Raw genomic sequence first — 18143 nt, forward strand, 5'->3', positions numbered from 1 at the left:
ACAACTATAATAAAAGTACATTTTTTCCATATCTGAGTGCTTCACTTACTTCATTTTACCTCAGAAAGTTTTTTTTCAAGCCAACATAAACTCCTAAAAAGGTAACTTTTTAAGTAATTGCATTACTTAGTTCTTTCTTTCTTTCTTAGTTACTTTTTATAAAAGTAATGCGTTACAATATTGTGTTACTCCCTAAAAAAGTAACGAATTGTGTTACTTAGTTACTTTTATAAAAGTAATGTGTTACAATATTGTGTTACTCCCTAAAAAAGTAACTAATTGAGTTACTTAGTTACTTTTTATAAAAGTAATGCGTTACAATATTGTGTTACTCCCTAATAAAGTAACTAATTGTGTTACTTAGTTACTTTTTCTAAAAGTAATGCGTTACAATATTGCGTTGCTCCCTAAAAAAGTAACTATTTGTGTTACTTAGTAACTTTTCTAAAAGTAATGCGTTACAATATTGCGTTGCTCCCTAAAAAAGTAACTATTTGTGTTACTTAGTAACTTTTCTAAAAGTAATGCGTTACAATATTGTGTTATTCCCTAAAAAGTAACTAATTGTGTTACATAGTAACTTTTCCAAAAGTAATGCGTTACAATATTGTGTTACTCCCTAAAAAAGTAACTAATTGTGTTACTTAGTAACTTTTCCAAAAGTAACGCGTTACAATATTGCGTAACTCCCTAAAATAGTAACTATTTGTGTTACTTGGTAACTTTTCCAAAAGTAATGTGTTACAATATTGCGTTTCCCCCTAAAAAAGTAACTATTTGGGTTACTTAGTAACTTTTCCAAAAGTAATGCGTTACAATATTGTGTTACTCCCTAAAATAGTAACTATTTGTGTTACTTGGTAACTTTTCCAAAAGTAATGTGTTACAATATTGCGTTTCTCCCTAAAAAAGTAACTATTTGTGTTACTTAGTAACTTTTCCAAAAGTAACGCGTTACAATATTGCGTAACTCCCTAAAATAGTAACTATTTGTGTTACTTGGTAACTTTTCCAAAAGTAATGTGTTACAATATTGCGTTTCTCCCTAAAAAAGTAACTATTTGGGTTACTTAGTAACTTTTCCAAAAGTAATGCGTTACAATATTGTGTTACTCCCTAAAATAGTAACAATTTGTGTTACTTAGTAACTTTTCCAAAAGTAATGCGTTACAATATTGTGTTACTCCCTAAAATAGTAACTATTTGTGTTACTTAGTAACTTTTCCAAAAGTAATGCGTTACAATATTGCGTTACTCCCTAAAATAGTAACTAATTGTGTTACTTAGTCACTTTTCCAAAAGTAATGCGTTACAATATTGCGTTACTCCCTGAATAAGTAACTATTCTGTTACTTACAACCCCAAATCAGAAAAAGTTGGGACAGTATGGAAAACGCAAAAAACTTGTATTTCATTGCAGACAATATGAACACAAAATATTTCATGTTTTTTCTGGTCAACTTCATGTCATTTGTAAATATGCATCCTTTCCTGTCATTCAGACCTGCAACACATTTCAAAAAAAGTTGGGACAGAAGCAATTTAGGGTTAGTAATGAGGTAAAATGGTTAAATAATGATGTGATTTGAAACAGGTGATGTCAACAGGTGATTGTAATTATGATTTGGTACAAAAGCAGCATCCAAGAAAGGTCTAATCCTTTAGGAGCAAAGATGGGCAGAGGATCGCCAGTTTGCCAACAAATACGTGAGAAAATTATTGAAATGTTTAAAAACAATGTTCCTCAAAGAAAGATAGGAAGAGATTTGGATATTTCACATTCAACAGTGCATAACATAATTAAAAGATTCAAGGAATCTGGAGGAATTTCAGTGCGTAAAGGACAAGGGCGCAAGCCTAAGCTGAACAACCGTGATCTCCGATCCCTCAGGCGGCACTGCATCAAGAATCGTCATTCATCTAGAAGCGATATCACCACATGGGCTCAGGACTACTTTGGCAAACCTTTGTCAAGTACCACATTACGTAGTTACATCCACAAATGCCAGTTAAAACTGTACTGTGCCAAAAGGAAGCCCTATGTTAACAGTGTCCAGAAGCGCCGTCGACTTCTCTGGGCTCGAGGCATCTGGGATGGACCATCACACAGTGGAAACGTGTACTGTGCTCAGATGAAGCAGTATTTCAGGTATTTTTTGGGAGGAATGGACGCCGTGTGCTCCGGACCAAAGAAGAAAAGGATCATCCAGACTGTTACTAGCAACATGTCCAAAAGCCAGGGTCTGTCATGGTATGGGGTTGTGTCAGTGCCCTTGGCAAAGGTAACTTGCACTTCTGTGAAGGCTCCATTAATGCTGAAAAGTACATAGAGATTTTGGAGCATAATATGTTGCCTTCAAGAAGACATCTTTTCCAGGGACGTCCATGCATATTTCAACAAGACAATGCAAAACCACATTCTGCACACATTACAAAGTCCTGGCTGTGGAGGAAGAGGGTTCGGGTACTCGACTGGCCTGCCTCAGTCCCGACCTGTCTCCAATAGAGAATGTGGACAACGAAGACCCCGTACTGTTGCCCACCTTAAGACTTGTTTGCAGGAAGAATGGGACAAAATTACACCTGAAACACTTCATCACTTGGTGTCTTCAGTCCCTAAACTTCTTTTAAGTGTTGTGAAAAGGAATGGCAACATTTTGAAGTGGTAAATGCTTTACTGTCCCAACTTTTTTTGAAATGTGTTGCAGGTCTGAATGACAGGAAAGGATGCATATTTACAAATGACATGAAGTTGACCAGACAAAACATGAAATATTTTGTGTTCATATTGTCTGCAATGAAATACAAGTCAAAGTAAATTTAGAAATCACTTCTTTTTTCTTTTTTTTTGCGTTTTCCATACTGTCCCAACTTTTTCTGATTTGGGGTTGTAATTACTTTTCTAAAAGTAATGCGTTACAATATTGTGTTACTCCCTAAAAAAGTAACTAATTGCGTTACTTAGTTACTTTTTCAAAAGTAATGCGTTACAATATTGCGTTACTCCCTGAATAAGTAACTATTGTGTTACTTAGTAACTTTTACAAAAGTAATGCATTACAATATTGCGTTACTCCCTAAAAAAGTAACTAATTGTGTTCCTTAATTACTTTTCCAAATGTAATGCGTTATAATATTGCGTTACTCCCTGAATAAGTAACTATTTGTGTTACTTAGTTACTTTTCTAAAAGTAATGCGTTACAATATTGCGTTACTCCCTAAAAAAATAACTATTTGTGTTACTTAGTAACTTTTCCAAAAGTAATGCGTTACAATACTGCGTTACTCCCTAAAAAAGTAACTATTTGTGTTACTTAGTTACTTTTCTAAAAGTAATGCGTTACAATATTGAGTTACTCCCTAAAAAAGTAACTAATTGCGTTACTTAGTTACTTTTTCAAAAGTAATGCGTTACAATATTGCGTTACTCCCTGAATAAGTAACTATTGTGTTACTTAGTAACTTTTACAAAAGTAATGCATTACAATATTGCGTTACTCCCTAAAAAAGTAACTAATTGCGTTACTTAGCTACTTTTTCAAAAGTAATGCTTTACAATATTGCGTTACTCCCTGAATAAGTAACTATTGTGTTACTTAGTAACTTTTACAAAAGTAATGCATTACAATATTGCGTTACTCCCTAAAAAAGTAACTAATTGTGTTCCTTAATTACTTTTCCAAATGTAATGCGTTATAATATTGCGTTACTCCCTGAATAAGTAACTATTTGTGTTACTTAGTAACTTTTCTAAAAGTAATGCGTTACAATATTGCGTTACTCCCTAAAAAAGTAACTAATTGTGTTACTTAGTAACTTTTCTAAAAGTAATGCGTTACAATATTGCGTTATTCCCTAAAAAAGTTACTATTTGTGTTACTTAGTAACTTTTCTAAAAGTAATGCGTTACAATATTGTGTTAGTGTCAACACTGGTTATTTCTGAATATTCTCTGAACTTTCAAAAAGTATTTTTTTTTTGGTTATGCAAATGTGAAGGGAATATTCCATTTAATCTTTCTTCAAACATTATGGGAATGTTACTTTTGAATGTTCTGATACAAGTTGTTAAATTTTAAAAATGTTACATGAACGGTGTATAAATAATGTTTTTGTTGAGAGAACCTTCTGAAACGTTCCCTGTTAGCTGGGCTCATGTGCGTCTCTAGCACTTCAGAAGAGCCGAGGTAACAAAGTCTGCAATCTCAACATGATCTCAAACATGCTTATCTGGACTCATTTTATATCCTCACTGTCTCCTGACAACTGTTGAGTGATTGGGTCAGTTTTAGGAGAAACATCTGAGATCTTTGGAGACTCGTTCAGCTCCACCGCTCACCTCTGATCGTTTTATCATGACTCTGATTCTTGTTTATTCTCTTTCTTTTCTTCTAAAGTCTCATCTGACCTCCAAATTACTCCATGAATGTTTTCATCAACCCACAACTTTCTCATTTCGTCTAGCTAACTAATGAACATTTCATACATACATCATGAACAGGTCAATCATTTTTGTCTTGTTTTTGTGTGTGTATTTTGACAGAATCTGTGTGGCCTGCAGTGGAACATCTTCCGATTGTTTGAACAACTATAATAAAAGTACATTTTTTCCATATCTGAGTGCTTCACTTACTTCATTTTACCTCAGAAAGTTTTTTTTCAAGCCAACATAAACTCCTAAAAAGGTAACTTTTTAAGTAATTGCATTACTTAGTTCTTTCTTTCTTTCTTAGTTACTTTTTATAAAAGTAATGCGTTACAATATTGTGTTACTCCCTAAAAAAGTAACGAATTGTGTTACTTAGTTACTTTTATAAAAGTAATGTGTTACAATATTGTGTTACTCCCTAAAAAAGTAACTAATTGAGTTACTTAGTTACTTTTTATAAAAGTAATGCGTTACAATATTGTGTTACTCCCTAATAAAGTAACTAATTGTGTTACTTAGTTACTTTTTATAAAAGTAATGCGTTACAATATTGCGTTACTCCCTAAAAAAGTAACTAATTGTGTTACTTAGTAACTTTTTATAAAAGTAATGCGTTACAATATTGTGTTACTCCCTAAAAAAGTAACTAATTGTGTTACTTAGTTACTTTTTATAAAAGTAATGTTACAATACTGTGTTATTCCCTAAAAAAGTAACTAATTGCCTTACTTAGTTCTTTCTTTCTTAGTTACTTTTTATAAAAGTAATGCGTTACAATATACTCCTATTTTCTTTCAAAAAACAAAATAACTTACTTAAAGCAGTAACTGATATGTGTTATTTCTCTCATAAATGCGTTACATTTCGTCTTGACTTCAAACAGACTGGAGTGAATAAAATACATGTACCAATAGAAGTAATTAAAAATGATTGATTTTATTATTGAGCTCACATTCGGATGAAGGATGTTGTTCTTTAAGCGTCATGAGACTTTGAACATCCCGTCTCAAATGATTCCAGTTTTCCATTTAAAACACATTTTGACACACAGGGCCTCTTCATAAAAAACAACAACAAAATGTAAATAAAAAAATCATTCTCTGAGTAAATGACGCTCCGCTGATTTGGCCCCCGTTTGTTCAAGTGTAAATCGAGCATGAAACATACAGAAATAAATAAGAGACGGACAGGAGCGGTGGCGTGACTGAGCATGCTTCATTACTAACACACACACACACACACACACACACACACACTGTTCGCCTGCTCAACATGAGACAGTGAGTTCAGACGCACCTTCACACTGCAAAAGTCCAAGCTCTCGCTGTAGATGCATGACTTCAGGTGAATGTGTGCGTGACAGAACTGAAGTTAGAGCGGCGGATGGTTTATGAGCGGGTCTGCACTGGGTATTTCTGTTCTCTAGCAAATATAAAAGTGCTTCAAACTGAGATGCATGAATGCAAAGCATGCGGCAGATTTACAAACATCGAGTTAAGACATCGGAGCATCTGTACAAAAACCCTTTTCATCTCCTCAAACACAGATTTCTAAACGCCCTTCATTCAAGCTGCACATGCTTGTGTTAAATATTTTGGCTGATTATGATTTTAACTCCCAGTATCAGAATGAACACATTAGCATATTTAAGCATATTCCGTCCGCCTTCTTTAACGGGCTTGTGCCGATAAAACCCCGGTATAAAAGTGGCCAACAAAACTACAAAACCACCATATCAAAACATCTCTACAGAAAACACCAGCACATTCACATCCACAAACATGTGAACGATGAAGATCTGTTCCTCACGGATCTGCTCTCACCCGTTGGGGAAATTAAATCAGAGCATTTAGCTGTAAAATACATGAGGAAAATGAGGAATATGGACTTTTCCGTTCTACACCGTTTCCCTGATCCGCTAATATACTTCTGGAGTAGTGTCACATTTTGTTTAGGATGGACCAATAGAAGCTCAGAATGGAGGTGAAATCCACAAAGACTGATGATGATTTACCCAACACACACACACACACACACACGAAATTCCCAGCTAACAAAAATACTTGTGTTACTCCCTAAAAAAGTAACTAATTGTGTTACTTAGTTACTTTTCCAAAAGTAATGCGTTACAATATTGCGTTACTCCCTAAAAAAGTAACTAATTGTGTTACTTAGTTACTTTTTCAAAAGTAATGCGTTACAATATTGCGTTACTCCCTAAAAAAGTAACTAATTGTGTTACTTAGTTACTTTTTCAAAAGTAATGCGTTACAATATTGCGTTACTCCCTAAAAAAGTAACTAATTGTGTTACTTAGTTACTTTTCCAAAAGTAATGCGTTACAATATTGCGTTACTCCCTAAAAAAGTAACTAATTGTGTTACTTAGTTAATTTTCCAAAAGTAATCCGTTACAATATGCGTTACTCCCTAAAAAAGTAACTAATTGTGTTACTTAGTTACTTTTTCAAAAGTAATGCGTTACAATATTGCGTTACTCCCTAAAAAAGTAACTAATTGTGTTACTTAAGTTACTTTTTCAAAAGTAATGCGTTACAATATTGTGTTACTCCCTAAAAAAGTAACTAATTGTGTTACTTAGTTAATTTTCCAAAAGTAATCCGTTACAATATTGCGTTACTCCCTAAAAAGTAAAACAAAAATACGTTCTAAGAATTTTTTTTTAACGTTCCCATTAAGTTATGAAAACTGAATATTCTCTGAACGTTTTATCTTGGTTACGTGAACGTTAAGCGAACTTTCCATTCTGCAAACATCATGGGAACGTGACTTTTGAATGTTGAAAATGAATTTAAAAATGTCAAAACCTTCCACGAATGATGAATATAGATAACGCTTCGAGAACGCTGAAGGAACGTTCCTGGGCGAACGCTTGTCAGCTGGGTGAACGGTAAAAGGTTTTTAAAGTCAACATGACACACTAAACCTTATTTCATATAATACATTGATTCAGAAGGTCACATTACGCAGGTAAAATGGAGTGTGCACAGCGTTTCACGTTGACTTTAAAGCACAGACGTCATGCAGACACACACACACACACACACACACACTCATCCCGTAAGAGGTAAACTTGTGACTTGGGTCTAATCTCTGTCGCTGTCCGGTCCTCTGAGTCTCACACCAGTTCATTCGTGCGTCTGAATGATTAGTGTATGTACACATACCAGCATTGTGTCTGAAGCAAAAATAATATTGTCTGTCTGTATATATATATATATATATATTTATATTTATATAGCGAGAGAAAGAGATTCATAAATATTTGACCTTTGATTCTATAGACTATGTACAGTGTCTGCAGCGGAGGGTGAACAGCATTCACACATGCTAATACTTACAGCAGAGTTTGGGAAATATTATTTATAACAGTACAGGACTCCCGAAGACACGGAAAACCTGGGAAAATCAGGGAGTTTTAACCCTCGGATGCATGACGTTTGACGTTTGAATCATTCGGGGAGGGATAGATGAAGACCTTTGAGGTGAATATCTACAGTATCTGCGACTTCAGTGCTCTCTCAAAATACAGCCGTACATTTATTCCTGTTTTACAACTACAACGAAACCTCGAAGGGATAAAACACGAGTTTTCAGGTCGGGAAAATCCTTAAAGTAAAGTGAACATGTTTTTTCTATTTTAAAGGTAAACGTCATGGATTCATTCAACACGTTCATGTTTTCTGCTCAGTAAATATAGCGTTAAATTACATTAAACAACTTTAATTTGATATTTTCTGTGATACGCAGGATCTCGGCTCACGTCTGTGGACAATTTTACGACATTTCTCAAAAATAAAAATCCTGAAAAGGTCAGTAAGATTGTTTTAAAAAAGAAATGACTGCTTTTATTCAGCAAGGATGCATTAAAATGATCAAAAGTGACAGTGAAGACGTTTATAATGTGATTCTATTGCAAAAAAATGCTGTCAATTGATCAAAGAATCATGAAAAATTTAATGTATGACGGTTTTCAACACTGATAATAATCATAACTGTGTGTTGATCATCAGATCCTCATATGAGAATGATCAGTGAAGGGTCATGTGACTCTGAAGACTGGAGGAATGATGATAATCACAGGAATAAATGACACTTTACTATAGAGATCTGATTTACATTATAATAATCAGTGTTGGGGAAAGTTACTTTGAAAAGTAATGCATTACAATATTGCATTACTCCCTTAAAAAGTAACTAATTGGGTTACTTAGTTACTTTTTTAGAAAAGTAATGCGTTAAGTTACTTTTGCGTTACTTTTGCGTTAATTTTTCTCACCTGGGCTGGGCTTGTTTTTGGGGGTTTTTTAATAGCAAAAAAAGTTATATTTTTGTGCAAATGTAAAGACCTCTTCATACCAAAATGTAAATAATAAGCCTCAGGCTGAGGTAAAGATGTGCTGCCATTCTGGATAATGGAAGAATCCAGAAAAAAGAAAAAAGCAGGAGAAAAAAGTTTTACCAATAAAAACAAAAAATCTAGTAATTTTTGTTCATGGTTTAACTGAATCATTGAAGGTTAGGAACAAGACATTAGTCAATAAAGGTAGATTAAATGCATAAAAATATGTGTTTTATTTAGGGCTGTCAAAAGATTAATCGCGATAAATCGCATCCAAAATAAAAGTTTGTGTTTGCATAATATATGTGTGTGTACTCTGTTAATTATTATTTATATATAAATACACACACACAAGCATGTATATATTTAAGAAAATTATATTTTTAAAATTATATATTATTTTTATATATAAAACATTTATATTTATATATATTATAGATTATATAAATGTATATACATGCAAATATTTCTTAAATATATACATGAATGTGTGTGTATTTATATATAAATAATAATTAACAGAGTACACACACATATTATGTAAACACAAACAAATATTTTGGATGCGATTAATCGCGATTAATCTTTTGACAGCCCTAGTTTTATTTAACATTTATATATTTGAGGTTTGCATAGTACTCGGATTTTGCATTTGACTGTTTTTATTCATTTTGAGGAGGACAGAATCTTCATTGTGCAAGTGAGATGAATAAATGCTCACATTTAGTCTAGAACTACAATAACATATTTACACACACACGCCTCTGCACTTACTCTCGATTTTTTTTGGACAGGAGAGTAAATGTGAAAAATCAAATAAATGTGAAAAAGTAACTTGCGTTACTTTTTTCTAAAAGTAACTCAGATATTTTGTTGTAAATTTGAAAAGTAATGCGTTACTTTACTAGTTACTTGAAAAAATAATATTATTACGTAACTCAAGTTACTTGTAATGCGTTTCCCCCAACACTGATAATAATATTTCACTATTTTTACAGTATTTTTGATCAGATAAACGCAGCCTTGCTGAGCAGAAGAGCCTCAAAAACCTCTTACTGACCTCAAACCTCTGATACATCATCTGTGAACGCCTCTAATGTAAAAGATCTGTTGAAATCTCCTCAGACTCTCAGAGAGATTCTCCCAAACGTACGACACACGAACTTCAAGGCAAAAGTGCAAGAACTCAGATAAGGCAAATAGAAAACAAACCACATGGAAAGCCGTAAAAACATAAAAGACGGATCACGTCCCGACGTCCGTCCAGGTTCAGGTCAATCGCAGGAGCCGTGTACTATACAACCTCACTTGTGCGGTAAAGGATTGTGGGAAATCCCAGGGGTCAAAGGGCGGTGCTCTCCGTCTCCTCCTCCGAATCCAGCAGAGACACAGAGTTCCTGTAGGGGCTGTCGGATCTCCCATCCGGCTCAGCACTTATTATGGGAAAGTCCAAATCATACCACAAGTCTGGAGGGAAAACACAGCGGACACTCAGTCAACAGAGCACAGAAGATCAAAATATTCATGCTGTTGCTGGTTTGGAGATGTTTTTTGTGACCCAAAAAGTGTAAATGACTCTGAATAATGATTTGTGTTCACAGGTTTGGGGTCGCTAAGATTTCTCTTAGAGTCTCTTCTGCTCACCAAAGCTGCATTTATTTGATCAAAAATACTGTAAAACATAGTTAAATATTATTTTAAGGCCCTACTGTATCCGTTAGTTTTCTTATTACTCTTCCCGAATGGAGCCCTATCAACGGAACATAAGAAAATGAGGAAATTTGGCACACTTGTAGAGATGTTGGACCAAATTTAGAGTCTCAAGGACCATAGATATACATAATAAAGGCTAGATGTCTCGTCCACGCTGCTGGCCAATGGAAGTCGACATCCGCACCTGGCGGCCATCTTGTCACAGATGGCCAGAAAGCTGGCCTGTGACAAGATGGCCGCCGGTGATGACGTTAGAGACTCCGCTGTAAGACATCTAGACTTTATTATGTATATCTATGGTTTGAACTGGTGGTGGCGCTGTAGAGTTGGTCCTAGACATAGATATACATAATAAAGGCTAGAAGTCTTACGGTGGAGTTTCTAACGTCATCACCGGCGGCCATCTTGTCACAGGGCTCCTGATGTAAGGCGAGTGATCTGAACACAAATACTCTCATCTCGCTGAAATCTTGACGGATTTACAAATGGTTTGTTTTCTTACAAACGTTATTAACGTGGCTATAATTCTGGATGCTTGAACAAATTATGAATAGTAAGTATGCAGTGTCATAACTACATCTCTGATGTTTATAATAAACCAAACCGTTTGAAAATCGGTAGACAATTGAGCAAGTTATGGTTATTTAAAAAGTACACGCACCATTAAAACACAATGAGTGAGCGAGCTGACTGTGACAAGATGGCCGCCATGTGCGGACGAGACATCTAGCCTTTATTATGTATATCTATGGTTCAAACATTCACTTTTCTAAAGGTTACAACCTTTGAACCCTTAGTCCTCCTGATTCCTCTCTTCATGCTGTTCACATTCAACATCTTACATTAAGGCTCCGCCCATTACAGTAGTGGCCATTTTGAAAAGTACATTAATCCGTTTTTTCGCTACTTGCCACTGAAAATGGGTACACCATGATCTGAGGGTCCATGCCGAATTTGGGAACAGCGCCACCTACAGGTCATGAGATCTGAAAACTGCCAATTTTTGCACATAACTTCTGAACAGTTTGTCAGAAAATCATAAAGATGTCTATGGATTCCTCGCGTCATGCCGAATCCCTGGATACCGGTTTTGCCAAGATCGGACGACCGCCATTTTGAATTTTGTCATGAATTGTAATATCTTTCAAAATATTTGACATATCTGCACAAAATTTGGTAGGAATAACCGAAGGTATGTCCTGAAGGTACCTGAGAAGTTTCGACACAGCGCCACCTATTGTTACAGAGATATACGTTTTTTTTTGTTGCAAAAACAATAATAACTTCAAACAAGCTAAACAAAACCCAGAACCAAAAAACCCAGACGTTTTTTATAAGCTGGCGACCCAATACGCTCTGTCTCTATTGAAGCAAATGAAAAAAAATTGCCCACTTTTGTTAAGGTGACCAGATTTCTGAAATGGAAACCGGGGACATTTCCAATCAAAATACCACTAAAATCTCATTAGTTATTATATTTTATTTAAAAAACGGGGACAATACATTTTTGAATGTTTTTGTTGTTGTGGGTTCTCTATATATTATTATTAACATTAATAATTATTATGATTTAGTTTGATTATTAGGATTTTTGGTCTGGATTTAATTAAACGCAACCGAAAAAACTAAAATAAATCAATGAAAACAGTTAATAGTAACCATTGTAAATAACAAGCCAATAAAACAACATAAATATGATAAATAAAACTATTTACAAATATTGTAAGATTTTTAAGTTTATACTATATAAATTACTTTTCTTTTACTTCAAATGTTTGTTACGTTTTAGCTTGAAAATAATTCTTTCTATCCTTAATTGGTCTTGTTATTTTGCATTTTAGGCTTATCTTAGGCAGAAAATATGTATTCTGCGCATGTATTTGTTGCGAGTGTAATTGTTTAGTTTTTTTTATATTTATAGTTCAGATGTGTGGCAATCACTGTTTTATGACTGCGGAACTTTTGGGGGAAAAACAATCCCGCACCTGTGGCTCTGTTATAAAGCACATGCCAACAGTATTACTTTACTTTAACATCAATAGTTAGTGTTACTACCTTGAAAGCGATAACGATGTTGATATTTGATGATAATGGCGTTCTGCTCGCGGTTACGTTCTTCATGAAGCAGTAAGAAGTAGTCGTCCAAGTAGAGTCAGCGTATCTCACAGCGCCATCTGCTGGTGACAATAATCACTACACGATTGCTCCTATAACCAGCAGCTGCTGTATTTTGGTTGGACGCTTTTTGGCAATATATCTGTGGGTTGTTTTGAACGAGCTCCAGTTGGGGACATTTCTGGGGACAGAACACCCAAAACCGGGACTGTCTCCGGAAAACGGGGACATCTGGTCACCCTAACTTTTGTCCAAAATCGGCTCAGTATTTGGATATTATACAGTATGATATTTGGACTGAGCCACACATAAATGACTGAATGGATTTTTAATATTCACTACCGTTCCTGAGAAATTTGTGTTTCGTGTTTTGTGTCTTTATGCTAGTTAGCTTCAGGGTAACAGGGTTTCTGCAGGTTTCACCAAGTCAAATTGAAGACTTTTTGAGACCTTTTTAAGACCATTATGAATGAAATTTAAGACCTATAAAAGGCAATGCAGTCACAAATTTACTTATAAAGTAAATTAATTTATTCAAATTGAACAAATCGATAAACTTGCACTTACGCATAACTCAATTCCACCAGGATTTTGTGTCTTTTTTTGTGATTTTTGAGATCAAAATGACTTTTGTGGTGGTAATTTCCAGACATTTACATTTTTTTTCATAATTAGGACACCACATTTACCAGATTATGTAAGATGCACAACAGCCACACATGACAATATAATAAAAAACCAAATACATAAATCTTGTTTATTTTGGTTTAGGAATAATGCAGGATCAAAAAAAAAAGCATGTTGATTTTTCATTATATTTAGTAATTGCAGAAACACGACCAATAGCGAAGAATAAAATCTGTTTTATGTGTCTGTGGTACAATCTGAAAGACTCCAATAACACGAAAGCTGATTGGCTGCAATATAAGCTGCATGTTGGTCTCATTTGTAGTCGTATTACAGCGAATTATATTTGGACTAATTAAACAATCTAAAGTGCTTCAGGATTTCAATAAGCATTAGAGCTAGCGTTACATGGGCGTAGGAAAATGAAGACCTGTTTAAAATTATTTAAGACCTAGAACAGAATACTTCAGCGAATTTAAGACTTTTTAAGGCCTAAAATTTAGATTTTGAAATTCGTCCACGTAACTTTTTAAGACCCCGCGGAAACCCTGGGTAATAAAAGATTATTAGAAATAGAATCTTAAATGTCTTTACTGTCACTTTTGATCAATTTAATGCATCATCGCTAATAAAAGTATTAATTTCTTTAAAAAAATAAAAAATCTTACTGACCCCGAACTTGACAATTTTTTATAAATCATGCAAAACCTGATATGTGAGGTGAAATTCCCCTCCAGTGGCTGAACACACACTTGTTATTCGCACCAAAGATGATCATTCTGTCATCATTACTCACAATCATGTTCAAACCTGTATTATGTTATTATTTACAGCTCACCATATAAAAATCAATCAATAAATTATCATAACATCATCCATACTGTACGACTCGTGCTCTATATCCGTCATCTGGAGTCATGTGATGCTTATGTCTGACGTCATTGATGCATCGTGAAGATAAAACTGCAATATTAATGTAATATTCAAGGTGCTTCTGTTGTAAGTGCATGAATCTTTGGAGCTGGTTTTGCCCTTTTGGGTCAGAGTTGATCACACTGGGGTTCAATAGGGGACAGTGGAGGGTGTGTGTGTTGATGAAGCGAACACACACACGTGAGATGAGTGTGTGGACGGATCACAGGGACACGCGAGAGCCATGCGGGGCAGGAGCAGGACAGCGCCATGCGTTAGTGAATGACGGCGAGTGAGTTTACACACACACACACACACACACACACACACACACACACACACGCTTCTGCTTACCCTTCTGAGCCAAAGCCCACTGACCCCACGACCTCACACCGCTGCAAAACAACACAAAACCACCTGAACCCGACAGATGTGATATAACACACACACACACACACACACACAACGTGCGTCTGCGTTCTCTTCACTCTGCTCCAGTCGACACAAATAAGAGATAATCATGTCCTTCACAGATAAGGCAATATAATATTTCAATATGATGATATAACTTCTCATAGTTAAAGCAAATATCAGTTAAGAATGTTTCAAATAATTTTATACATATTATAATTATAATATATATTTATATATAATAATAATATAATATGTAATTGTATTTTATTTATCTGTACTGTAAAATAAAATTATTAATAGTAATATTTCTTATTGTATTTAGTAATAACATAAATAATAATAACTAGTAATATAATATTATTTTAGTCATATTGATATATAATCACGTTTTTTGGCCAAATTATGCACCCTTACGAACACAGATTATTTTTTATCACATTTTAAAATCACAATTGACATTTTTTAAACAGAAGAAGTTGTACTGTAAAATAAAAAATATTATATATATTTTTTTTTTATAATATTTTACAGTGAAATACTATAATAGTAAAATATCTTGTTTTATTTAATATTTTATTATTAAAAACAATAATTGTTAGCATTATTATTATAGTCATATTGATATACTGTACAATCAGAATGTTTTTGGCCACAGCACACTTGGAGTTGTTTTTAAAGTGCCCCTAATATGATATTTTAAACTTCCTAATTTTATCTCAAACATGTTCTCATACACCCAAACACACTAATGTTCTCCTGATCTCCACTGAAACGCTTCAGTCTCTCTAAGCCCCGCCTCTCTGAGAGCTGCTCCGCTCTGATTGGTCAGAAAGCAAATGCTCATTATCATATCTGAATCTCAGAGATGCGAACAGAACTGATGGCGCGTCTTCTCCACATGAACAACACCAACCAAACTCTTCCAGTCTCAGAGACGACTACAGTGAGTGAGGGCGGGGCTAAGAGACGCTGCTCAGCCAATCAGGAGCATAGGGCGGGCATTATGCAAATGTGTTAAAATTTTATACTGTAACAAAGACAATAACGGCATTTATCTTTAAAACTTTGCAGAGCTTTTACACTCACAAACATGACATGTAATATTTGCATAATAGGGGCACTTTAAACTGTCACCCCCTTTTGAGAATACACATGAAAATGCGCTATCCAAAATTAAAGGGCTGTAATTCAAGAATGCTTCAAGAATTTGGTCTCGTTTTAAAGAAGACACGCGGCAGATTATTGCTGCAGTGAAAGTAATTCAAAATATGAAAGTATGAAAAAGTTATGGAAGTTTAAATTTACTGTAAATAAAAAATACTGTACTAAATATTATTATTTTATATAAAATATATATTTTACAAAAATGTTTTAATCTAAAATTACTATAAATTCAAAGCCATATGTCTAACTAAGTTGTGTTCCAAATTTGAAGTTGATATCACAAAAATTAAAGTCCCCATGAGATTTTGTTTAGGGCGCTGTACCAAAAACAGCCACCGGGTGTCATTGAAATTCCATTGATTGTTTTTTGATGCATTTTCCTGTAAATTTCTGTCCAAATATCACTTACAGCACAAAACAGTCACCAAATATGGACCCTTGAGACTCAGACGTTTCCGACGATATGCGTTTTGTCAAGATTGGAAAAGATTTTGATTATAAAGTAGTTAAAATAATTGTTGTAATATGAAACATGACACCGCCCACTAGGGGGAGGAGCCCGCTAGAATAATTTAAAGTACCATTTCCATGGTAACACAATGTCCAATTTCAAAACGGTTTTCACAGGATGAATTTTGAGTTCGTAAGCTTTCGAATGAGACCTAATTTATGATAATTACTAAAAAAAAGGCGATCAAAAAAAGAGCACCAGGTGTCAGGACGGTGACAGTTAAAGGATTAGTTCACTTTTAAATCAACTTTTGCTGATCATTTCCTCACCCCCATGTCATCCAAGATGTCCATGTCTTTCTTTCTGCAGGCGAAAAGAAATGAAGGTTTTGGATGAAAACAGTCCAGGGTTTTTCTCCATATAATGGACTTCAATGGGCTCCAAACGGGTCAAATGACAGTTTCAGTGCAGCTTTAAACGACACCAGATGATGAATAAGGGTCTGATCTAGACAAACCATCAGTTTCTGAGAGAAACCCAGCAGTATTTATGCTATTATTTTACTTCTTATCAGACGAACATGATCATCTCTGAGCTCCGCCATAACTTCCGCAGAGTGAGGTCAAATACATGCGTGGTCATAGATGTATACGTAGATGCCTCATTAGCGCCTGCACGGATCAGTAGAATGAGGCATCTAGGATCGATATATCTATGACCACGATCGTATTTGACCTCACTCTGCGGAAGTTATGGCGGAGCTCAGAGATGATCATGCTCGTCTGATAAGAAGTAAAATAATATCATAAATACTGCTGGGTTTCTCTCAGAAACTGATGGTTTGTCTAGATCAGACCCTTATTCATCATCTGGTGTCGTTTAAAGCTGCACTGAAACTGTCATTTGACCCGTTTAGAGCCCATTGAAGTCCATTATATGGAGAACAATCCTGGAATGTTTTCTTCAAAAACCTTCATTTTGTTTTCGCCTGCAGAAAGAAAGACATGGACATCTCGGATGACATGAGGAAACGATCAGCAAAAGTTTATTTAAAAGTGAACTAATCCTTTAAGGTTAAAGGGAAAAAAAGAAAAAAACTCTTTTGAGAGAAAAAAGTATCATAATTTTGATGTGTAGCGCACAAACGTGTTTGTGTTTACCTGTAGACATGCTCTCCGCCAGTCCTTCCAGCAGGCCGGTGCCGGGCTCCAGGGGCTGCGGACTCAGACCGGCCGGACCTGGGGGCTGGGGCGGGGGTAAGTTGGGCCTGTGGCGGGGCGGTTTGGGGGTGGGCCGTGATTTGGGCAGGGTGGAGGCGAGGGGCGGGGACGAGAGCGAGGGCGTGGCCATCTGGCTGTGTCCGGGCGAGCTGAGGGCGGAGTAACTGAAGCTGTAGAGCGAGGGCGTGCTGGGCGGGGTCGGGGACAGACTCACTGGAGACGGCCCCGGGGACAGATCACACACGCCCCCTGGTGGAGAGAACGGGCTCCTGGGAGCCATCGGGGCCAGCTTTCTGGAAACTGAAAGAAAAGAAAGAATTCTAGCATTATATCATAAACAACATTATAACACCAATGACTTTAAATGCATGAATATTCAGTATAGCCGCGTTTCCACCGAAATTACCCGGAACAATTTGTACCAGGAACTTTTTTTACAGGAACTTTGTTCCCCCAGACCTGCTGCTGTCTGTGTTTCCACCAGAGATGTATAAAGTACTAGAGACACAGACTTGAGTAAAAGTAAAAGTTCCTTATCAAAAAAGTGACTTGAGTAGAAGTTGAAGTGCTCTTTAAGCACCACACTTAAGTAGAAGTACTAAAGTATTCAACATTTTTTGTACTTAAGTATTGCAAGTAGTTTATTTTAAAATGTACTACTCAAGTACTGGTAAAAGTACAAGTATTGTGTTATGTAGTTATTAAAGAAAGTAGTCAAAAGTTTGAACATATTGTT

The 18143-nt window shown here is 35.4% G+C and overlaps 1 protein-coding gene across 1 annotated transcript in view; it reads right to left on the minus strand.

The window, feature by feature from the left end:
* Window positions 1–10133: 10133 nt before the first annotated feature.
* The window catches only part of arhgap44b (Rho GTPase activating protein 44b), a gene marked incomplete at both ends in the record, with an annotated part of 83101 nt that continues 75091 nt past the window's right edge, over window positions 10134–18143 (minus strand). The window contains 2 exons of the mRNA XM_079845523.1: window positions 10134–10258; window positions 17348–17707. Of these exons, the coding sequence (XP_079701649.1) occupies window positions 10134–10258; window positions 17348–17707 (485 nt within the window). The remainder of the gene's footprint in view (window positions 10259–17347; window positions 17708–18143) is intronic.

This window comes from Gobio gobio (genome assembly GCF_949357685.1).
Source record: "Gobio gobio genome assembly, chromosome: 20".
NCBI classification, from domain to species: domain Eukaryota; kingdom Metazoa; phylum Chordata; class Actinopteri; order Cypriniformes; family Gobionidae; genus Gobio; species Gobio gobio.